Below are 23463 nucleotides of genomic sequence, written 5' to 3'. Positions count from 1 at the left end.
GATTCTTTCAGGTTTTCTACATAGACACTTATGTCATCTATGAACAAAGGCAGTTTTATTTCTTCCTTCCCTATCAGTATGCTTTTTTTCCCCCTTGTCTTACTACGTTAGCTAGGACTTGCAGTATGATACTGAAAAGGAATGGTGACAGGGGACATCCTTGCCTTGTTCCTGATATTAGTGGGAAATCCTCTAGTTTCTCACCAGTAAGTGTGATGTAGGGTTTTTATAGATGTTCTTCATCAAGTTGAGGAAGTTTTCTTCTATTCCTAGTTTACTGAGAGTTTTTATTATGAACTCATGTTGGATTTTGTCAAATGCTTTCCCTCTACCTATTAATATGATCATGAGATTTTTCTTCTTTGGCCTGTTGATGTGATGGATTACATTAATTGATTTTTGATTTTTGAATGTTGAACAAGCCCTGCATAACGGGGATAAATCTCACTTAGTTGTGGTGTATAATGTTTTCTCATACATTGTTGGATTTGATTTGCTAATATTTTGTTGAGTATTTTTTGCATTTATGTTTATGAGAGATACTGGTCTGTAGTTTTCTTGTAGTGTCTTTGTCTGGTTTTGGTATTAGAGTAATTCTGGCCTCATAGAATGAGTTAGGAAGAATTTCTAACTCAAGAATTCCCTGTAGAGAATTGGTATAATTTCTTCTTTAAATGTTTGGTCAAGTTTAACAGTGAACTCATTTGGGCTGGGCATTTTCTGTTTTAGAAAGTTATTAATTATTGATTCAATTTCTTTAATAGATAAAAGTCTATTCAGATTGTCTGTTTCTTCTTGTGTGACCTCAGACCTTATGGCTGAATAATACTCCATTTTATGAATATACCACATTTTGTTTATCTACTTTTTTTTGTTTCCATTTTTGGGCTATCATGAATAATGGCAGCTATGAACATTCATGTACACGTTTTTCTATAGATACATACGTTTTCAGTTTTGGCTACAAATCTAAGGGTAAAATTGCCAGGTTATTTGGTAACTTTATGTTTAACCTTTTGAGGAACTGCCAAACTGTTTTCCAGAGTGGCTGCACCACTTTATATTTTCCACCAGCAGTCTGTGAGGGTTCCAATTTCTTCCCCAATTCCTCCCCAGTACCTGTTATTATGTGGCTTTTTGATGATGCCTTATTTCGTGGGGAGGAAGCCATTCTAGTGGGCTTACAGTAGTATGTCATCGTGGTTTTGATTTGCATTTCTCCTGATGATGTTGAGGATCCTTTCATATGCTTAGTAGCCATTTGTATGTGGAGAAATGCCTGTTTAAATCCTTTACTTATTTCTTAATTGGGTTGTTTGTCATTTTGTTGTTGAGTAAGAGTTCTTTGTATATTTAGCTATACTCTCATTAGAAACATGGTTTGCAAGTATTTTTTCTCCTTCGTTCTGTAAGTTGTCTAAAGTTTTAAATTTTGATGAAATCCAAATATACCACTTGTACTTCTGGGGTTTATGTAAAAAAAGTATTGCCTAACGCAAGGTCACAAAGATTTAGTCCTGTTTTCTCCTAAGAGTTTTATGGTTTGTGACTTATATTTAGGTCTGTGACCCATTTTGAGTTAATTTTTGCGTATGGTGTAATGTCGGGGTCTTTTGCATGTGGAGATCCAGTTGTCCTGGTATCATGTGTTGAGAAGTCAAATCTTTCCCCCATTGAATGCTTTTGGTGCCCTTGTGGAAAATCAACGGAACATAAATATGAAAGATTATTTCCAGACCCTCTGTTCTAGTTCACCAGTGTATATGTCTGTTCTTAGACCAGCAGTACACTGTCTTGATTACCATAGGAATCATTGTAGGAGGCTTTGAAACTGGGAAATATGAATCCTCCATATTTGTTCTTCTTTTTCAAGACTGTCTTGGTGCCTCAGGGACCCTTGTATTCCATACGGATTTTAGGATTAGCTTGTGAATTCATGCAAAAAAACCCACTGGGATTCTGATTAGGAATTGTGTTAAATTGATAGATCATATTGGGGAGTATTGGCATCTTAACAATGTAAGTTTTTTGATCCATGAACATGGGATGTCTTTCCATTTATTTGTGTCTTTAATTTTTTTCAACACTGTTTTATAGTTTTTACTGTACAAGTCTTGCATTTCTTTTAAATTTGTAAGTATTTTTTTGATGCTATTGTAAATTGAATTCATTTTTGGAGTGTTCATTGCTAGTGTATAGAAATACAATTGATTTTTGTATATTGATCTTGTATCCTGCAACCTTGCTGAACTCATTTGCTCTAGTAGGTTTTTAGTAGATTCTTTAGTATTTTCTATAATATAAGATCATTTCATCTGCCAATAGAGATAGTTTTATTTTTTCCTTTCGGATGTGTATACCTTTTCTTTCTTTTTCTAGCCTAATTGCCTGGGCTAGAATCTTCCATATAATGTTGAAAAGAAGTGGCAAGAACAGGTATCTTTGTCTTCTGATCATAGGGGGAGAACATTCATTCTTTTACCATTAAGTATCATGTTAGTGGTGAATTTTTATGGACGTCTTTGTCAGGTTGAGGAAATTTCCTTCTATTCCTAGTTTGAGTGATTTTATCATGAAAGAATGTTAGGTTTTGTCTGTTACTTTTTCTGTGTCCATCGAGGTGTTCGTGTGGTTTTTGTCCTTTATTAATATGGTACATTACATTGATTTTCTTATACATCGAACCAACGTTCTATTCCCAGAATAAATTTCACTTGGTCATGGTGTATAATCTTTTGTTACGTGTTTCCCGATTATGTTCATCTATGTTCGTAAATTGTTATATCTTCCTAAGGGATTAACCATTTTATCATTTAAATATGTCCTTCTTTAACAATTTTTGTCGTAAGGTCAGTTTTGTCTGCTATTTAGCGTAGCCAGTTCAGCTCTTTTTCGGTTGCTATTTGCATGGTATATCTTTTTCATCCTTTGACTTTCAGTCTCTTTATGTCTTACCCTTCTGTTTTATATCTTTGGTGCTTTTTCTTGTCTGTTCCTCCTTTACTGCCTTATTTCTTAGGGAGGAGGCAGGTGCACAGGACTCTGGGTGGGAGTCAGGGACACGGACTCGACTCCCTGCTGTGTCACTGTGTGGCAGGGAGGCCTCGCGCATGCTCCCCGCTCTCTGGGCTTCATGCCTGTCCCCACCCCAAGGCCCTCCAGAGAACACTTCCCCCCCCAGGCACCGTTCATGCTGCCCCACTGGCCTCGTCAGGTATTTATCCTCCAAGAGGACGTTACTCACGCAGTTCCGACTTCCCCTCTTCCAAGCAAGTGTCCGCTGTCCGTCACTACCCTGTCCACCCAGCAGTCCTGTGCCTTACGCGACGCCCCTGCAGTGTTGGATTGGGTCTAGGTTTTCTGACGGTTTTCTACAGGGAGCTGTGTCAGGTGGGGCCTCATTCCGTCACACCCAGCAGCAGAACTCCAGCCTGCGTTTTATGGCCTGCACCCTAATCAGCCATGAAAGCCCCCAGCTGCCTCCCTGTGCAGTGGGAAGTCTGTTAACAAAAGATTAATTAATGGGATCGTTAAGCTTTGCCAGTGGCTCCCTCCCACGGAGTGCGCCCCTTCCCAGCCCGGCCCCGCTACAGCGGCTACATCTGTTAGGCGATGGGGCTGGGCCTCCCAGAGGAGCCCTTGTGGGCGGGATGCTGGCTACCCAGGGGTCAGGAGGCCTGGGGTAGTGAATTGGGGATCTGCTTCTGGGGGGCCGAGCAGGACAGGATCGGCAGACGAGGGCGGGAACCCGACAGTGGGATATGTGCCCGTGGTGCTGGAGGTGTGGACAGAGGATTCACCAGGGTGCCGAGCAGGTCTTCTCAGATAGGAGACTGCAGGTTTCCAGGTAGAGGCCAGGAGAGAGATGGTGCTTCAGGGGCCAGCAAAGCAAAGGCCTGCAGGTTTGAAGGAATGGAGCACAACTGGGCATTGGAGAGAGGTTTGTGTGTAAAGCAGCCCAGCAGCTCCAGGGTTTGGATGGAGCCTGGCCCCTTGTCTCTGGGAAGGGACGAGCCTCAGGGGTGACAGGAGGGGGCCGGGCCCCAGGGCCGTGTGAGTTCTGGTGAGGCCTACCCTCTAAAAGGGAGTGGGTGCCAGGGACCTCCCAGCTCTGAGAAGTGGCTTCAGGAAGTGGAGGAGAGGCCCCCCGCCGCCGGGGCTCGGGGATTTCATGTGGGCTTTCCACCTGCCTTCCCTGGACCTGCTGCCCCTGAGGCCCTCCCCAGCCTGCCCTGGCTTCTGGGATTCCCACGGGCACACAGGAGGCAGAGGGGAAGCTCACATGGGGCCAGGCAGGAATCTTCACATTCCCAGATGATGTTCTTGGGGGGAGGCAGCAGAGTCTGGGCAGCGACGGGGCGGGTGGGCGGGAGGGAGGTTCAGGCCAGCAGTGGGGCCAGCAGGACCTGCCACTCATAGGCGTGTGGCCCGGCAAGTCCTCCCCCTCCTCCTCTGGGCCTCAGGTTCCTCTCCTGGAAATGAGAAGCCTCCCTTGGAGGAGGGGTGGGACTGTGGCCTTCTGCTGGTGGCCAGGGCGTCTGGGTGGGTGGGAAGTGGGGGTCCCGGGAGCCCCTGTCCACAGCCCCTGCCCTCGTCCCGCATCCAGGCACGGAGTTTGAGTACACCGACTCGGAGAGTGAGGTCAAGGTGCGGAAGCGGTCGCCTGCCGGGCTGCTGCGGCCCAAGAAGGGACTGGGGGAGCCAGGCCCCTCCCTGGCCTCGCCTGCGCCCAGCGCCCGGGGCCCCGGCCCCACCAGCCCCGACAAGGCCAAGCTGGCGGCAGAGAAAGGGCGCAAGGCCCGCAAGCTGCGGGGCGCCAAGGAGCCCGGCTTTGAGGCGGGGCCCGAGGCCAGCGACGACGACCTGTGGACGCGGCGGCGTAGCGAGCGCATCTTCCTGCACGACGCCTCGGCTGCCGCCCCAGCCCCCAGCAGCGCTGCCCCCGCCGCTGCCAAGCCCAGCCGCTGCGGCAAGGGGGGCCCGCTGAGCCCTCGCAAGGACACCGGCCGCGCCAAGGACAGGAAGGACCCCAGGAAGGTAGGGGCTCTGGGCGGGGGCGGGGGCGGCGGGAAGGGACCCCGACTGCCGGGCCCTGCTCCCCCCAGCTGCAGGGGCCACCCGCTGCCCGGGGACCTGGGCTTAGAGGCGCCGAGCACCCATCCCTCACAGAGGCGCCCTCCCCTCCCGTCTCGGGGTAACACTCTGTCGTGGGAGTGAGGTGCAGGGACCCCAAAGGAAAACAGCGATCCTGACGTGCAGTTGTCAAAATACCGAACCCCCCGCTTGTGATACGGAGGCGCTCCGTGTGCCTCTTGAAGAAGGTCTCTGATACGGGTGCCCGTTGCCGGGTCGGGTAGGTGCCGTCACTCAAGTGCTGAGCGTGAACGTAGGGCAGGTCTCTGTGGTAATGGTCGTGCGCTACGTGACGGTGATTCTGTTGGTGACAAAGTCGGACGCTGCCGGTCCTACTGTGGTGCGTGGCCTCCACCCACAACTGTAGGAGAATCTCAGCTCTTCAGAAGTGAGTGGAAGTCAAACTCCCTGAATTCTCTGCTTGGGCTCCCCAGCTGGAGACTGCTGGCTTTCTGAGCACTCCAGGACAGGCAGACCTGCTCCCCTCCTTGCGTGGGCCGCTAGGAACCTCATGGCCATCTGTCCCCCCTTTGGGTGCTTGCGTTCAGACCCAACAGCCGGCGCTCGGCAGTGGCCTCTGAGTCAGGCCTCCCCACCCCCGACCCTGATGGAGGATGATCTCTCGGATAACAGGGATAGTCTAGAGGACATCGTGGTGAGGGATGAGACCCGGCACTGATTTCCCGTACCGGGCACTAGTGAGGAGGGGGCCGCATTCGCGGGTCCTCCGCACCTGTCTGTCCACGGCTGAAGCCCTCTCAGCTTTCCCCAGGCCTTGGAGGGAAGGTGCTGGAATACTATGGAATGCTCAATGCTCATGATCTCACCAGGTGGTCCACGGTGGGGCCCAGGCAGGCTCTGACCCCTTTACCCCCGTACGTCCTTCATTGGTAAAGGGAAACCTGTTCTGTCTGCTCACGACCCTCTGGCACTGACTCCCTGGAGTTGGCAGCGGGCCGTGTCCCCAGCCCACCCCCACTGTCCCTGAGCTCCTGACGGACGCACCAGCTGTGTAGCGGGGGTTCCCAGGACCTGCTGTTCGGGGTCAATAATTCACCAGAGGGACGCACAGAACCCGGGAGGCTCTTTCTTTCCTATGACCGGTTTTCAGGAAGCAGACAGTTCAGCAACAGCCAGACGGAAGAGATGTCCAGGGCAAGGGACAGGGGAACAGTGTGGCACTTCCCTGCCCTCTCCAGGTGCTCCTGACCTGGAAGCTCCCCAAACCCCTCGTGTAGGGTTTTATGGGGACTTCATCACTTGGGCAGGATTGATTATTAACTCAGTCTCTGGACCCTCTCCCCTCTCCAGAGGATACGGGGTGGAGCTCAGAGTTCCTGGCTTCTCCTCCTGGCTTGGTGTTTCTGGTGAGCGGCCCTCATCCCGGGGCTAGCTAGGGACTTACCCGTAGTCACCTCGTTAGGACAAAAGACGCTCCTATGATCCAGGAAATTCCAAGAGGCTTAGGAGCTCTGGGTCAGGAACCGGGGCAGAGACCGAGTATATATTTCTTACCATGTCTCCGTATCACGAGACCCTGTTACGGACCCTGTGAGGTAGGTTACTCATATAACGACTTTACAGGTGGCCTTGTCACCCTCCCAAGGTCACGGCTGCTAACGATCATTCAAGCTGAACTTTGAACACCCCCGCTGGGCCACACTGGCCCCTGGGCCCTTTGCCAAGATGCGGCACCCTGTGTCGGTGGGGAGGCAGGGGGCTCACCCAACCCCAGCCTTCTGACGACACAGTGAAAGACTAGAACAGAACAGGCTGATTGTCAACGAAAGGAGAAATCAGATACCCCATGAAATCATCCCAGGAACAACCACTGCTCGTAGTTCTGTGAGATACACTTTTCGTATCCTTTTTAGACTTGTACATTCCCATTTTCCATCAGCCTTATTTTACCTTTTTTTAAAGGATTTTTATTTATTTATTTTACGGTGGGGGGGGGCGCAGAGAGAGAGAGAAAGAGAATCCCAAGCAAACTCCCCGCTGAGCACAGAGCCCGATGTAGGGCTTGAACTCAGGACTCTGAGATCATGACCTGAGCCAAAACCAAGAGTCGGATGCTCAACCAACTGAGTCTCCCAGGTGCCCATGGAGTTCTTTTCTTATTTAAAAAAAATAAGGTTCCCAGAAAGGGGCTTCTGGTCAATGGGAAAGAAACAGTTATCGGTAGTTGTCTGATTGGAACTGATTTGGAGGTTGCAGAAAAGGAAGAAAATACAAGTCCGTTCAGAACTTGTCTTTCTGTCCCCTGTGCACGACGGACGGATGAGCTATTTACAACAGATGTTTGGGGGAAAAGGCACAGAACCACATGACAGACGTTTCTTCAACCCCCAGGATGCCTTCTAATTTCAGAAATGTGAACAGGATGAAGGCATGCATCCGAAACGAGAAAATATGTCTATCTCTTCCCCCTGCAAATGGCGATCCACACCGAATACCTTCTATCCCTGTACCATCATCTGCTTTGTCCCTTACGGTGCTTTGTGCTGTGGACGTGACTTCCGCTGTGGTCTTTTTTAACATTCGCCCGAGATTCTCTTTTTATGTTTCTTCCATTTCCCACATCCTCTGGTCCCTGGACTTGGTTGTTTTGTTTCAGGAATGTGTCTTTTAAAAAACATAAAGTGACCCTCACCCCCGCCCGACCCTGCCGCCCGCCCATCACCCCTGGACCCGTAGCCTGAGCTTGCTTCTTACACCAAGTACCCCCACTTTGTTCTTCCCACTGCCGCCGCGGGCCTAAAAGCTTGTAACTGGATCTGTGATGCACCAGTGTTTCCCGAAGGTCCCAGGACGGCCAGGTTGTTGGTAGCGCTCTGCTCTGATGCACGAAGCCTGGTGGGGGCGCTCTCGGCCCTCTGGGACCAGTTTCCACGCGCCACTGACAGGGACGGGGGACCGTCCCTGGGGGAGCTTGGAGCCGGGATGGGCGTGGCTCTCCCCTCACTGCTGGGGCGCCCCAGAGGCAGTCGGAGGGTTTTGCCTGCTCCTTCTGGAACATGCCTGAGGAACTGACCGGTACTGTCCTGTTTCTGTGGCATCACTTGGAAGCTGCCGCCTGTGCATCCATCATTGGGGGGTGGTTATAAATGACCTGCGCCCCGCCCCCCAGCACACACACACACACACACACACACACACACACACACAGGGCTGCGCGTGAGCAGCTGCTGAAGAAGGCGGTCTCTGTGTATCTCAGACATTCTTGGGGGGGGCGTTGCAAAGCAGGACTTTTGGTAAATTCCCATCTGTGTTTAAAAAAAAAAAAAAAAAGTACCGTGTGTGCAAATGTGTCTGCATAGCCTGTGTGTTTGCATGGTTGTACGTGCTGGTGGAAAGTTCTGGAAGGATGTGCCAGGCAGCCGGTAGTGATTCTAGTTAGCACTGTGTACTTGATGGGATGCACTGGAGAGGAAGTTGCGCCCATATGCACTTGGGTACTTTTTTTTTTCTTTTTACAAGTAGCAACATATAGTAATAAAACAATTAAGATTAAGAACAAACATACGTGCGGGAGGGGAGGGAGCTGTTCTGTTCCTCTCCCTGGAGGGCGAGTGGTGGGGGAGGGCGGCCTCTGATGGCTCCTCTGTTGCTTCCTCACCCAGAAGAAGAAGGGGAAGGAGGCCGGCTCAGGGGCTGCACTGCCCCCGCCCCGTGTTGCAGCCCTGCCCCCCGAGGCCCGGGCTCCCCACACCAGCTCCCCGGCCACTGCCAAGAGGAGCAAGGCCAAGGCCAAAGGGAAGGAGGTGAAGAAGGAGGTAAGGCTCGCCGTGCCCAAGAGCGAGGTCCCCGTGGGAACCCCAAGATGGGGTGAGCTGGTGTGCCTAGCCCCCGCGCCGTCTCGCCCCTGGCCAGGCTGTTTGTCCTCAGACCCACTGTGTGTCTCGATGTGCTGCCTCAGCACGTGCAGGCTTGGTCATCCGGCTTGCGGCCCCATTTTGCCCTCCCTCTGGCCTGTGGGGTGAGGCCAGCTGGACCCCCGCTGCACATGTGGCAGGTGCCCCTGCGGCCTGACTGTGACCCCGGGTTTCCAGGGAGGGCCCTAAGCAGCAGGACTTGGCATGGTGTGTCCTAAGCCGTTGGCCTGCTCTGCTCTGTCCCCAGAATCGGGGGAAGGGGGGAGCCGTGAGCAAGCTGATGGAGAGCATGGCTGCCGAGGAGGACTTCGAGCCCAACCAGGACTCGAGCTTCTCTGAGGATGAGCACCTGCCTCGCGGTGGGGCTGTGGAGCGGCCGCTGACTCCGGGTAAGTACCCGCGATGCCGTCTTGGCTCTGGTTGGCAGCGTGGGGGTGCAGGGGCTGAGCCCCCAGGGAGTGAGCGCGTGCAGGGGCCTGGTGTCTGAGGTGAACCGAGAGAGGCCAGTTTGGCAAGCTGGTGGGGGGAGGAGGCAGATGGCCCAGTCTCACGGGCCGTGGGCCGAGTCTGGTCTTTGCCCTACTGAAAACAAGAAGCTGTCAGAGGTTGTAAGTGGAAGTCAGTGTGGTCAGATAGTTGGAAAGTGCTCTCTGACTGCTTTGTCGAGGACAGATTGGGGGTCCCTGAGGGAGACAGGGAGTCCAGGTAGGAGGCCCCTGTGGGGATCCTGGCGAGCGATGGTGGGCTACAGCGCCATGGGCAGCACGGTGGGAGGTGGGGTGGGTTTGGGCTTGTTGGGAGGGAGAGAGGGGCTGTGGGCTGGGTGGGCTGTGTGAGCAGATGAGAAGGGGCGCGGACGGGTGGTGGTAGGGTGGGCATGGAGGGAGCAGGGGGAGATCCCGTGCCGTGCTTTGCTGGCTGGAGCCTGGGGTGCCTGGCTGACAGCCCCAGGAAGCGACACATGCTTGGCACTTGGGCCCAGGGGTCTGGAGCTTGGAGGAGAGGCTGAGGACCTGATTGGGTGGGGCAGGTGCAGAGAAGAGGACGAGCAGAGCTGCGGAACGTCATCGCCTGGTCGCGAGTGTGTCCTCCGCTGTTGCTGTGTAACAAACAGCTCCTCAGCGGTAGATGGCAGCAGGTGTCCGTGGCTCAGTTGTCTGCAGGGCAGTGGGATGGCTCGCGGGACTGCTCTGCTCCGTGGCCATGCTGCCAGAGGCCCGTGAGGGCAGGTGGGAGCTGACGAGGCCTCTTAAGGCCTAGGTTCAGAATCGGCACTCGATCCCTCCTCCCTCGTGCCATTGGCCAGAGAGTCACGTGGCCACACTCCGCGTCTAGGGGTGGGAAGTCCACGCACCCACGGTGAGGCTGTGGCAGGGATGTGGGTGCAGGCGGTGATGGACATGCGGGCCAGCCCTTCTGTCCACCCTGTGAGCTGTCCGGGTTTCTCCAGCCTGGTCACAGCAGGGTGGGGCCGGGTTCAAGGTCCCGCAGGGCAGGAAGGGTGGGCCCAGGAGTCCAAAGCAGTATGGCCGAGTCTGGCGGAGGAAAACTGAGGAGCGTCTGGATTTGGGGTGTCAGGAGCAGGCGACTTGAAAGCCAAGGGTGGAGGCAGCTTTGGGATGAGGACAGGCCGGGAGGTGGGGTGGGGGGCAGTGAGCGCGGACAGCCTCGCTGGGGAAGTTTGGCTAGGGGGGTTTGGCTTCCGCCAGGACCAGTGGCATTCCAGGTGGAAAGTCCTGGAGGTTTGGCAGAAGGGGTAGCAGCGGGGGCCGATGACCTGGAGCCTCCTGCCCAGGCCCGAAGGGTGGTGGTCTTTGGGGTAGAGGATGGGCAGCACGTGCAGGCTGTCACCCCCGGTTCTTCCCCGCTTGGGATCTTTCTGGAGGCCTGGGTCAGGATGGGGGGTGCTGCTCGGGGCCCCACCGTGTGTCCCTGCACGAGGCCTGTCTGGGCACATGGGTGGATGTGTGCACACACATGGCCTGCAGGGGGGAGGAGAGGTGGGGGGCAGGGAGGGCAGGTCTCCCGGCTGCCCCCGGCTCCAGCCCTGCCTCATTGCCGACCCCCCTGCAGCTCCGCGCTCCTGCATCATCGACAAGGACGAACTGAAGGACGGCCTGCGTGTGCTCATCCCCATGGACGACAAGCTGCTGTACGCCGGGCACGTGCAGACGGTGCACTCACCGGACATGTGAGTGGGGACCTGGGGGACTGGGCTGGGGGCAGCGCCGGGCTCAGGGCCGAAGACCCTCAGCTGGTCCCGTGTCCGGGGTGCCGGTCCTCTGGGGGCAGGTGGCTTTGCTTCTCTGAGCTGGGTGAATGGCCCCGGGAGGGCGGCGCTCTCTGCGGGAGGGCCGGGGGGGCATGGCCAGCCCCCAGGATGTGCTGGCCTCTCTTGGACCCGCCACCCCTCGCTGTAGAGGGGAGGAAACAGACCCAGAAGGGGAAAGACTTGCCCCGGGTTTATATAGGGCGTCAGCAAACCCCCAAGCTCTGACGTCACACCTGGGGGGCCAGGAGTTGAGGTCAGGGGTCCCTCTGGGGAGGTCCACGGGGTCTGCCCCCTCACCCCGTACGTGCCGTGGCCTTGCAGATACCGTGTGGTGGTGGAGGGCGAACGCGGGAACCGGCCCCACATCTACTGTCTGGAGCAGCTGCTGCAGGAGGCGGTGAGGGGCTGGGGCGGCGGGGCCCCTGAGAGGATGGGGGCCGGGGCCGTCCCTCGTCACCCCTGGCGCTCAATCCTTGGCTTTCCCAGATCAACGACGTGAGGCCGGCCTCCACCCGCTTCTTGCCGCAGGGGACCAGAATCGCGGCCTACTGGAGTCAGCAGTACCGGTGCTTGTACCCGGGCACCGTGGTCCGAGGTGAGGCGCCCCCCACGCCCTCCCCGGCACCCCCCTCCTCTTGCCTCATTCGGTCGAGCCCCAACCCTGACGGTGCAAAAACGGTGGTGTCGGCTCGTGTAGCTGAAGCTCACAGGGCCTCTGGGCCGGCCCGTTCACGCGGTGTCCTCAGGCCTCAGGCCTCAGGCTGCTCCCGTCCGGCAGGCTTCACACCCAGCTCCTTGGGGGGCCGCCGTCTTACCAAATCCTGGCATCGGGGCAAGTCTCTCGATCCCCATCGAAGTCCTGGGGTGGAGCCTGCGCGACCGGCTTGGGTCACGCGGATTTCATTGACTGCTGTGGGTCTCATCCCCGACACTTAACGAGCGAGGTCGGCTTTCTGATTCCACATGTGGACCGAGAGAGGGGACGGTGGCCCCCCGGGAAAGTTACTCTGTTAGCAGAGTGAGAGATTGGGAGCTAGGCCGACGAAAATAACAGGAGCCCCAGAAGGTGCAGGTACGGGTTTCAGACAGACAGACACGGCAGATGCTCGAACAGCACCCCCCTTAGCTGTTGCAGACCCCACACTTCCAGGAGATGGGGATGTGGATATTCATTACGTTACAAAAAACACCCATCACCCCGACCAGCTGGCCCGTGCGGCGCACCCCACGGCCACCCAGTGTCCATGTAGACGCAGAAGGTGGGAGCGGGGGTGCCGGGCAGGAGGGCCTCTGACTGTGGTAACAGTTCATGGTGATCGGGAGCCCCGGAGCTTTCTGTCCCCCTGGACCACGATGGGGTCATCCTAGGGGCTCCCCCTGGTCATCCCTCTGAGAACTCCATCTCTCCGGCTCCTGGGCCACGCCCGTGTCTTTCTCTGCCTCATTCCCTCGTCATCCTAGAGTCTGCATAGCTTTCTGGGAAAGGGCGCAGGCGGTGAATCCGTCCACCACGCGCGTGCCTGAGATCTCTCTATTCCAGCCCGTGCTGCTACGGGCATTGAGCTGGGGAGACATTCTAGGTTGGAAATGATTTTCCGTCACCGCTTCAAAGTCACCGGTCTGTTGTTATCCGGCTTCCGAGGTTGTCTGAGAAGTTCGATGCCATGATTACAGCCAGGTCTTTGTAGATGTGCTTTTTCTTTCTGGAAACTGTTAGGATGTTCTCATTATTCCTAGAGCTGGAATTTCGTGTGTGTGTGTGTGTGTGTCCGTGTCTCCGTGTCCGCGTGTGCGCACTGCTGGGGACTTGGGGGCGGAAGGCTCTGAGGCAAATGTCCCCTGTGCCTGGCGCCTGCCCTGACCCCCGTGGGCCCCCACGGGCCGCCCGCGGCGCCTGTATCTTTTTTCCTGTCAGTTGTCTGTTTCTTCACCGTTTTGTTCTACCTCCCGGGAGGTTTCCTTGGCTAACCCTGCCCTTCTGGCCCTTCCATTCTCTTGAATTTTTGAAATTCCTACTGTCATGTAAGAAATTCCTAAGAGTTTTTTCTTATTCTCTGAATCTTTTTTTTTTTTTGAACGTTTGTGTCCTTGTTTTTATATTATTTTGTTTCATATGCTGTTGCTTGTATCCGTGTTACCTTTTATTAAACTTCTCGGAGAATGTACTGTTTCCATGTTGGGTCTCCCCAGCTCCCTTTCCTGAGTCCCCCTTCCTCCCTCTAAGGGGGTCCTGTGCTCTTTCTTCAGCCTCCCCTGACCTCTCTGGTCCGCGTCTGCCTCTTCTGGGAGGCTGTCCTTTCGGCCCTGGTGGTCCCTAGGAAGCAGATTGGAAACCGTGTGCGTGGGCAGGCTTGTTCTGTGGGGACCCCAGGTCCCAGCACCGGGGGTGCGCCTGCTGCCGGCAGGCACACCACCCAAGGCCCTGTCCTCGGGGTCCGGCCGGGCATCTGCGTGTGGGAGCAGGGTGGGGGTCACCACCCAGCTCTGCTGCACCCCAGGCCTACACCCTCAGCCTGTCCAGTGTTGGGGTCCCCTGACCCCTGCCTTCAGAGGTGCTGGGTGCCTCCTGGGCCTGAGCCTTGGGGGGCTCCCTTGTGAAAACCGGCCTCCCTCCAGGCCCCTGAGAGCAGATGGGTGTGAAACGCTGTGCTCCCACCTGCCGCCAGCCCCTCGCCTGCTCCCTCTGTCCTTTAGGGTGCCCGCTCTTGCCTCCCCCCCTGTTGCTTGGGGGGGAGTCAGGACGCCGGAATGGGAGTGCTGGTGCTCCTGCTGGGACCGCATGCTCTGAAGCTCACATTCTGCCCCACTGTGTACCTGCCCTTGCACATCTCAAGCCCAGTGCTGCTTACTGGCTGGTTTCTGCTCGCCTTGTGCCCCTCCAAGAACGGGGTCCATTGGTCTCCCTGACTCTGCCCCTCTGCCAACAGGCTTGCTCGGCCTCGAGGATGACGGGGACCTGATCACTGTGGAGTTCGATGATGGGGACACGGGGAGGATCCCTCTCTCCCACATCCGCCTTCTGCCTCCTGACTATAAGATCCAGTGTGAGTGCCAGCCCTGCTGCCCGGGGGGCGGGGGGTGACCCCCACGTCCACACCTGGCTCCCCTGTGAGCCCGGCTCTGGGCGCTGGCCACCGTGTGGACCATTTACACCCATGGGATGGCAATGGCAGGAACCGTGGCTGGGGCTCCCAGAGTGGGCGTCAGGTAGGGGCTCCCGGGGCTCCCCAGGCCTGTGTCGAGGCTGGTCAGTCACCATTACTGAATGTTCCATGCTCCCCATGTCCACGAGACCACTGAATTCCTGCCTCGGTCCTGCGTGTAACATGAAGCTCGGGTTCCAGGAGGGGAGTGACTTCCAGGGTCCCACGACTAGAGGCAGGACTGCCTGACTTCTGGGGCTCAGTGGTTGGGCATCCTCCAGGTGGAAGGGGGGATCTTGGCTCAGCTCCACCCAGTCCGTTCATTCGAGGAGCCCGCATGGAGCTTTTTGTGCGTGCGCACACCTGAGTGCACCCCTGCAGATGGGGCTGCCCTCCCCAAGTGTGTAGCCCCTGCCGGCAGGCCACGTGGGGTCAGCGATGGGCTTATCCGGCCCCCACCCGCCATCACAGAGGATGCTCGGGCCGCCTGGAGAGCAGAGACCCGGGCCTGAGCCACCGTCTGTCCTGCTCTGCAGGTGCAGAGCCATCCCCAGCCCTCCTGGTGCCGAGTGCCAAGCGCCGCAGCCGGAAGACCAGCAAAGACACCGGGGACAGCAAAGATGGGGGCACGCCAGGGTCTGAGGAGCCCAGCTCCAAGGCACGAGGGCGTGGGCGGAAACCCAGCACCAAAGCCAAGAGCGGTATGTCGGCCCCCGCTCGGCTGAGGCCGAGGCACAAGGGCAGGTGTGGGCATGGCTGGGGACGGGCTGCATACCTCTGTGGGGACTTGGTCGCAGGGCCACTTGGACCATGTGACAGACTGGGAAACCGACGCTCTGGGAGGCACGTTGGTCTGTCGGGGGCAGAGCAGAGGTTTAGCCAGGGGGTTCACTCCAGCATTCAGGGACAAGTGCTAGGAGCCGAGATGGCCGGGGACCCACGTTGGGGTCACCTCCAATATGCTGACAGTGACTTGAGAGCCCAGAGCGGGCGCTGCTCAGGAACGGGCAGGGCCGGGCTTGGGAAGCCCCTGGGCCTGGCCTCACCGAAGCTTTTTCCTTCTCTCTTCTAGATAGAGCCGCTGTCCTGGAGGAGGGGGGCCCAACAGAGGAGGTCCCCAGTACCCCGTTGGCCCTGGAGCCGATCAGCACCCCGAGTTCCAAGAAGAGCCCCCCAGAACCCGTGGACAAGCGGGCCAAAGCCGCCAAGGCTCGGCCAGCGCCCCCACAGCCCAGCCCGGCGCCGTCCACCTTCACCAGCTGCCCGGCTCCTGAGCCCTTTGGCGAGCTGCCGGCCCCCGCCGCGGTCCTGGCCCCTGCCCCCCTCGTCACCATGCCCATCACCATGCCCGCCACCCGGCCCAAGCCCAAGAAGGCCCGGGCTGCCGAAGAGGCGGCCCCCAAGGGCCCCCGGAGGCCTGGGGAGGAGGCCGAGCTGCTCGTCAAGCTGGACCACGAGGGCGTGACGTCGCCCAAAAGCAAGAAGGCCAAAGAGGCCCTGCTTCTGCGGGAGGACCCGGGGGCTGGGGGCTGGCAGGAGCCCAAGGGCCTCCTGGGCCTGGGCGGCTACCCCCCGGCGGCGGGCGGCGGCGGCGGTGAACCCAAGGCCGCCCGGCCCAAGGCCGCGGATGGCGACCTGGCCCAGGAGCCCGGGGGCGGGCTCGAGTTCGAGGACTCGGGCAACCCCAAGAGCCCCGACAAGGGCCAGGCGGAGCAGGACGGGGCCGAGGAGTCGGAGAGCGGTGGCAGCAGCAGCGAGAGTGGTGGCAGCGGCAGCAGCTCCGAGACCGAGGGGGAGGAGGAGGGCCAGGGCGGCGGCCGGAACTGCAGCGCCTCCAGCTCCAGGGCGTCCTCGTCCTCGTCCTCCTCGTCCTCGTCCTCGTCCTCGTCTTCCTCATCCTCATCCTCCTCGTCCTCGTCCTCCTCCTCCTCCTCGTCCTCGTCCTCCTCGTCCTCCTCATCCTCGTCCTCCTCCTCGTCCTCCTCCTCTTCCTCCTCGTCCTCCTCGTCCTCCTCCTCATCCTCTTCCACCACCGACGATTCCTCCTGCAGCTCCGACGAGGAGGCCGCGCCCGCCCCCGCGGCCGGCCCCTCTGCCCCGCCGGCCCTCCCCAGCAAGGCGCCCAAGCCGGCGGGCAAGGCTCGCTCCGCGGCCCACTCCCCGGGCAAGAAGGCGCCGGCGCCCCCACCCCAGGCGCCCCCCCCGCAGCCCCCGCAGCCTCTGCCGCCCAAGGCTCAGGCCGCGGCCGGGGCCAAGAGCCGACCCAAGAAGAGAGAGGGCGTCCACCTGCCCACCACCAAGGAGCTGGCCAAGCGGCAGCGCCTGCCGTCCGTGGAGAACCGGCCCAAGATCGCCGCCTTCCTGCCTGCCCGGCAGCTCTGGAAGTGGTTCGGCAAGCCCACCCAGGTAGCCGAGGGCGGGGGTCTGCCCCTGCGTGCCCGTCCTTCCATCCCGCCCACCTGCCTGGCCCCCGCACCAGGAGGGGAGCGGTGAGCCGTGTGGGGCGATCCCACGTTATACTTGTGCCCCCCGAGTCTCAGAGCGAGGACACCCTCTCTGCTGGGTCCGAAGCCGCGTCCTCCCCAGAGCAGTGCTGCCTGTGGTCTTGGGCCCAGACCCGCCCCCTGCGGAACACGGGCCAAAAAGCAGGCAGGGACCCCTGGGCGGGCGTCCAGTTCCCATGCAGAGGGGCTCTCAAAACCCCACAGCCTGACTCTCGGCGGGGCTCTGTGCTGTCGCCTCGCGGCAGAACGTCCCTCGGCCTCGGGGTGACCGTGGCGGCGACCCCAGCAGGAGGCACTGCTTTCCCCACGTTTGCCGGCAGAGGTCCGAGGCTGGACCAGCTCCCCACGCACCCACGGTGGAGCGAAGGGAGAATGTTCCGGTTGCGCAGGTCTAGGGTCAGTCGGCCAGTCCTGTAGTAGAGGGTGATTCTCCAGAAAGAGCCCTCGCGTCCTACCCTGTGCCCTGTGCACACATGGATGTGCACCACACATGCACACAGGCCCCCGAGAAGCTTCCGCGTGCAGGGGGGATCAGCCCCCAGGGTCACCAGTCCGTCCCGTGCCCCTGGACAGGAAGACTGGCTGCTTGTCCGGAGGTACAGCTCGACAGCTTTGCCCGCAGCGCCCGTCCCCCCCGCAGCGCCCGTCCCCCCAGTCCCAGGCGGTCTGTACCCCTCCCCCCTCCGGTGCCAGTTCCTGCCAGGGCAGGTATGGGGACTTGGGGGTTGACAGCGCCGAGCTGGTGGGGTCTGACAATGCACCTCCTGAGACCTTGGGAAGCTGCTGGGGGGTTTATGTCGTGTCCGCTCCCTGAGGTATGTTAACAAGGCCAGAAAAGTGGGGGAGAGGTTCGGAATCGAGAGCCCAGCTTGGGGGCTTCTGTCCCAGCAGTGGCTCTTGGGGCCCCTGTGCCAGTGCCTCTGGAGGGCTCTCCAGAAGGCGTGCGGAGCAGGGAGTCGGGGAGCGCGCAGCACCCCGCCCCCTCTCAGCTCCCGCTCTCCCCACGGCTTCCCTGCTTCGGAGGCACTAACTTGAACCTGGGGCAGATAATCTGCTTTTCTGACCCCGCGGAGTCTAAGTTGTCTGACTTTCAGCCCGCGGGGGTTGCTGGCTCCTGGATGAGAAAGCCTCTCCTGGCAAGGCCACCGCTGGGGACAGCAAGTTTGAGCATGTAGGATCTTCCCTGACAAGCTGCACTCAGACCTTCCTCACCAGGCCTCCTGGAGCTCTGGTCCCAGCAGGTGCTCCTGAGCCGAAGACGAGCACATCCTTGCTGTCTCCCCTCCACTGGGATTGGCTCCTGCCCTGTGTTAGCATCAGGGCCCTCACTGCTGCAGTGGACAGAGCCCAGGGCCAGACTTATTGGCCACTTTAACAGAAAAGTCCAGGGGGGTGCAGCTTCAGGTACAGCTGGATCCAGGGGTTTGGAAAGCTGTCTTCAGACCCACTGGTGGGTCCGTGCTCCAGGCTTTAGTTGCTCCTTCCTGCTTTCGCACTGGTCTCTTTCCCTCTTGGCAGCAAGCAGCCCTGGTAGCTTCCAGCTCGTGTTCTACCCGCTCAGAAGTGACAGGAGGGAGGAAGGATCTTTTTGCAAGGGGTTCACGCTGAAGTTGGTAGAATGTCTTTGGCTTGGGTGCCGAGCCCACCTCTGAGCCAGTCACCATGCCGGGAGGAGGACCGGCTGTCCAGATTGGCCAGGCCAAGTCCGGTGCTCACTGCAGGGGTGGCATTGGCCCCACTGGGGAGCCGCGTGGATTGAGGAGCAAGGGGAGTAGCCCCGGAATGCCAGAAACGTAACAGCTGTCAAAGAGGGGTTGGTGGAGAAATCATAGCCGTCCACCTCAGCTTGAATTCATCTTCAGCCTTGAGCCGAAAAAAATTTGAGCAGTTTGTAGAACGTGCAGGCGATCAGTGACAAGGACATCAAAGTCTGTCCCCACGGGGGGTCTGAGAAATTAAAAGTAGAAAAAGGGGCTGCTGGAGAAGGTTGAAACGAGCATGTAGGTCTCCCCTGTTTAGGCGAACTGGCTCAGAGTCCCCCGGCTGAGTGAGTTTTAGATCTTAGTTTGAGGAGATCGCGCACCGCTTCCATGGGAGGGCTGAGCTTTGCTGAGGTCTGGTCTCTCGGGGAGTTGCCCCCAGAACTGCCTGGGGCTGTGGTGTGTTTTGGGGTTTTGGTGTGTTCCCTCCTTGGACCTGCTTGTCTGTCCCTGTGCCAGCCTAGGAAGTGTTTGTTGAGTGACTAAGAAAAACCCAGCATGCCCTGGGCCCGGCAGATGTGGGCCTCGTGCTGGATCCTGCGGTCCCTGGGCCGACCTTAGTCAGGGGCTTCCCCTGGGGGTTGACATGGTCCCAGGGACAGCCCTCGGCCCATGCCCCCCACTCCCTCGACCCCGGTCAGGCCACCTGGGCAGCTGACTCCCGGCCGCACGCTGCCTGTGGGGGTGTAAGAACGAGGCTGCACGGCCGATGACCTGTGGCCCCAGGGGATGTGGAAGGCTGTGTGACAGCTGTGGGGGTGGAGCCCTGTGCTCTGTCCAGAGGCAAAGCTGGGAGGCTGCGCTGTTTCCCCACTGGACCTCACTGCCCCTGTCTGGAAGTCGGGGGTCAGGAGGGGGCTGCTGGGTCGGGCCGCGCGAGCCTCGTGGACAGCAGGTGCGAGGTCTGCGGGCCCTCCCGGGGGTCCCGTGCCAGCGCCGCTTCGGGACAGGGAATGGAAGTCCCTCTTAGTTGCGGGTCCTTCGTGTCACTGTCGGACACCCAGTGGCAAAGAGATGAAGAAGGCTCCCCAGCTGGAGCGGGCAGGGGGTCTGCTCCCTCCCAGCCCGCCCCTTGCAGAACCCCAGAGCTCGGGGATCAGGCTGCGGGCGGCAGGGCTGGCCTGGGCTGGCCCGGGGCCCCCTGACACCCCCCTCCCCTGCTCCGTGACCCACAGCGCCGCGGCATGAAGGGCAAGGCCCGCAAGCTCTTCTACAAGGCCATCGTGCGCGGCAAGGAGATGATCCGCATCGGGGACTGCGCCGTGTTCCTGTCGGCCGGCCGCCCCAACCTGCCCTACATCGGCCGCATCCAGAGCATGTGGGAGTCGTGGGGCAGCAACATGGTGGTCCGCGTCAAGTGGTTCTACCACCCCGAGGAGACCAGCCCGGGCAAGCGCCTCCACGAGGGCCAGGTGAGGCCGGGTGGCCAGAGGTTGAGGCCGGGGTGCCTGGCTCCGGGGTCGGGCGGGGCCGCGCCAGGCTCACCACCCCCCGTCTGTCGCACACGCAGCACTGGGACCAGAAGTCCGGCCGCAGCCTGCCCGCGGCCCTGCGGGCCTCCAGCCAGAGGAAGGACTTCATGGAGGTAGGGCACGGGGTGGAGGCTGGGCCTCTTAAGCCCTCTGCACACAGCTTGGGGGTTGGGGGAAGCTGGGCTCCAGTGGCGTCCGGCCCCCCGACCCCAGCCCCGTGTCTGGCTCTGATCTGCTGTCCGCCGGGCTTTGGGGCCCTTAGCCTGAGGGTGTCTCTGTCTTGGTCTGTGTGTTTGTCTCGGGATCTCTCGGTCTCTGCGTCGCTGGTGTGGGGTGGAGGGCTCTTCGTCTGTCTCTGCTCTCAGGGTTTTCCCTGGTCCTTCTGGCCGGGGGGCGCTCCCTGTCTCCCGCCCGCCCTGACGCCCGCCTGCCGTGCCCGCAGCGCGCCCTCTACCAGTCCTCCCACGTGGACGAGAACGACGTGCAGACCGTGTCGCACAAGTGCCTGGTGGTGGGCTTGGAGCAGTACGAGCAGATGCTCAAGACCAAGAAGTACCAGGACAGCGAGGGTCTGTACTACCTCGCGGGCACCTACGAGCCCACCACGGGCATGATCTTCTCCACCGACGGCGTGCCTGTGCTCTGCTGAGCGCCCAGCGCCCCGGGGCCAGCGGGGGCCCCTCGCCATCACTGCCACGTCTCGGGGGCCACGTGCGTTGGTTGTGTGCATGCAAGTGTGCCCTTGGACGCCCCAGCGTGCGTGTGTACACGTGTGTGCCTGTATGCATGCACCTGCGTGCACGCGTGTGCACACGTCCCCAGCCCCCCCCAACCCCCGGTGCCCCTCCAGACGGGGCTCCTCTCAGCTATCAGGGTATGGCTCTGCTGGGCCCCCCTCCGGGGCCTCCCCTCCAGCACCTTGTAAGCACTTGGCCGGGCCGGGCCCCCAGGACCCAGGCGCCTCCAGGCTGAGGCCGAGGCCCACCGGGGATTCAGTGGGGAGGGGGTTCCCAAGGAACCAAACTGACACTCGCTCGGGGGTTCCCGCTGCTTGAGGGCCCTCCCCGGGGCTCCTAGTGCCCGAGCCCCCTCAGCACGGAGCCCCACCCCAAGCCTCCCGCCATGACACGGGGCGGGGTGGCCAGATGGATGCCCACCAGCCTCACCGACCAGGCCAGGCCTGCTATGGGCACCGGCCGGGGGCCCGGCCTCTGCCCTCTCAGGACGGCCTGGACTCGGGCGCGAGAGCCAGGTGAGGGTGGAGCCCGGCAGCCTCGGCCAGGTGCCAGGCAGGGGGGCTGCGGGCCCTGAGGCCCCAGGGAGGGCCCACCCCTCCCGGTCCGGCCCGTACACTACACACAACCCCAATGGTGCTGAAGTCCTTGACCCGGCCACGCCCGGCCCTCCCGCCCAGGCCTCGGCCCGCCCGGAGGGAGCGGCAGTTCTTATAACCTGTACAGTTTTATTGTACCAAGAGACTCTTCCCCGCCCCTGTATCATATGCCTTTAAATGGAGTCAACTTTTTAATTATATATATAAAGATAAATATATATAAATATATATAAATATAAACTTTTTAAAACTGTGAAAAAATAGCTATGAAATTATAAAAAAAAAAGCGAACACATTCTGACGTGCAGAATATTTTTTATTTCCTATTAGATTGTGAGTGTCTAGCACCCAGCTTCACGGGCCCCCCTTGTCCCGAGCACACCCCGCCCCCCCCGCCCCCCCTGGCCCAGGTGTACTGTACTCGCCCCCAGAACGGAGAAGCAGTTAGGGAGAGCAGAGGCTGAGGAGGGGGAGAGGGGGCCGGCCGGGCGCAGTGGCCCCGCTCCCCCGGCTCGGCCCCGAGAGCACTTACCAGCCCCCGCACCTTCCAGGGGGACGGAGGCCTCGTCCAGACAATCTTAAGGGAAGGAAAAGCCAGACTTTGGTTTTGTTTTTTGGGGGAATTACTGTTTTCCTTTTTTTTTTTTTTTTTTTTTTTAAGTTTCTTTTGGAATTTTGTTTGTTGGCGAATTCTGTGTGATTTTTTCATAAAAAAAGAAAAGAAAAGAGAAAAAGCTATAATCGGAGAACTGCCGTTGTCTGGAGTGGTTCATTTCGAGGGCTGGGGCAGGGGGTGCGTGGTGCTGGGCAGCGGCTGGGGGGCCAGGAGCGGGGCACCGCCGCGGGGCTGTTTACACCCAGGTTAATGTGCATGAAGGGCAATGAGTTCCTCAGTGGCCCTGGCCACGTCCCCAGGGGCCAACAACCAGAAGTGGCCAGTGGCTACGGTGTTGGGTGGCTGAGATACGGGATGTGTCCCCCGGGGCCGAAAGCGTTCTTGACCCATGCGAGGCTGCAGGGTTTGCACCCCGTCTCCCCCTTGAAAATGCAGAGATCGGCACTCCCAGCATGCCCACATCTGAAGACCACAAGAACAAGGCCGGTGCCGGTGGTCTGAGCGGTCCTGGGCAGGTGTGGGGACGCAGGGCTGCACCCTGCAGGGCTGGGGGAGGCTGGGCCCTGCCCCTGGTGCTGCCGCCCCCCTCCTGCCCTGAGGTCAGCTCTCAGGCTGACCCCACAGGTACCTGCCCAGCGACCCGCCAGGGGAAGGACCCTGATGGGCCTCCTGTTTCAGAGAAACCGAGTCACACGACAGCCGGCGGCCACTCCCACACGCAGGAGCAGTGCACTGGCGCCACCTGGTGGCCCCTGTGGTATTGCCTCAAAGTCTTGGTTCCCAGGGCTGCCAGCGCACCCACCTGGGGGCCTGGGGGTGATGCCTGCCCAGTGGGTCCCGGTGGGTGGGTCCCCGAGGCCACAGGCCCGGAACACAGCCCCTCTGATGGCCAGCCCCCTTCCCCAACCCTTCTCCAAGGGACCCACGTCAAAGAGTGGACCAACACCCCTGCTTGGGGAAACTAAGGCACCAAACCGTACAGGAAGTTGTTCATATCACACGAATCACCAGCACAGCCGGGACTCGAACCCAGAACCCTCAGCCTCAGGTCCTGGCTCCGTCCCTGCGGGCAGGGGGCAAGCTCCGTCCCCTCTTTGTCTTTCTCCCCGTTCAAATGGATGGGATGCAGCCCTTTTCCCTGACCTGAGGGCCAAAGGAGCACCAAGGTGCCCTTCACACCCCTGACGCTTCCAGCTCCCACCCCCAGCTCGCCCCCTACCAGGTTCACGGACACCCTCCCGCTACCGGACTGGTTCACCCCTGCCCACCCCCTAGGAACTTCAGGCCACTTTGCAGATGAAAGACTGAGGTCCCAGCCATGTGGGTGGCCCCGCCCCACCAGGACCCCTTCCCCC

The 23463-nt window shown here is 59.2% G+C and overlaps 1 protein-coding gene across 6 annotated transcripts in view; it reads left to right on the top strand.

Moving 5' to 3' along the window:
• TNRC18 (trinucleotide repeat containing 18) overlaps positions 1–22241 on the top strand; it is an 87549-nt gene extending 65308 nt beyond the window's left edge. For all 6 annotated transcript variants that reach the window (XM_078074278.1, XM_078074277.1, XM_078074274.1 and 3 more), the window contains 12 exons: positions 4607–5037; positions 8757–8909; positions 9256–9397; positions 11082–11199; positions 11602–11677; positions 11767–11875; positions 14208–14324; positions 14960–15124; positions 15496–16829; positions 19863–20099; positions 20198–20272; positions 20602–22241. In XM_078074278.1, the coding sequence (XP_077930404.1) occupies positions 4607–5037; positions 8757–8909; positions 9256–9397; positions 11082–11199; positions 11602–11677; positions 11767–11875; positions 14208–14324; positions 14960–15124; positions 15496–16829; positions 19863–20099; positions 20198–20272; positions 20602–20808 (3164 nt within the window). In that variant the 3' untranslated portion in view covers positions 20809–22241. The remainder of the gene's footprint in view (positions 1–4606; positions 5038–8756; positions 8910–9255; positions 9398–11081; positions 11200–11601; positions 11678–11766; positions 11876–14207; positions 14325–14959; positions 15125–15495; positions 16830–19862; positions 20100–20197; positions 20273–20601) is intronic.
• The last annotated feature ends 1222 nt before the right edge of the window (positions 22242–23463 follow it).

The sequence above is a fragment of the Halichoerus grypus genome, chromosome 6 (assembly GCF_964656455.1).
Source record: "Halichoerus grypus chromosome 6, mHalGry1.hap1.1, whole genome shotgun sequence".
Taxonomy (NCBI): domain Eukaryota; kingdom Metazoa; phylum Chordata; class Mammalia; order Carnivora; family Phocidae; genus Halichoerus; species Halichoerus grypus.
Note: the sequence above shows the minus strand (reverse complement) of the source record. Positions and strands in the feature narration are given on the sequence as shown.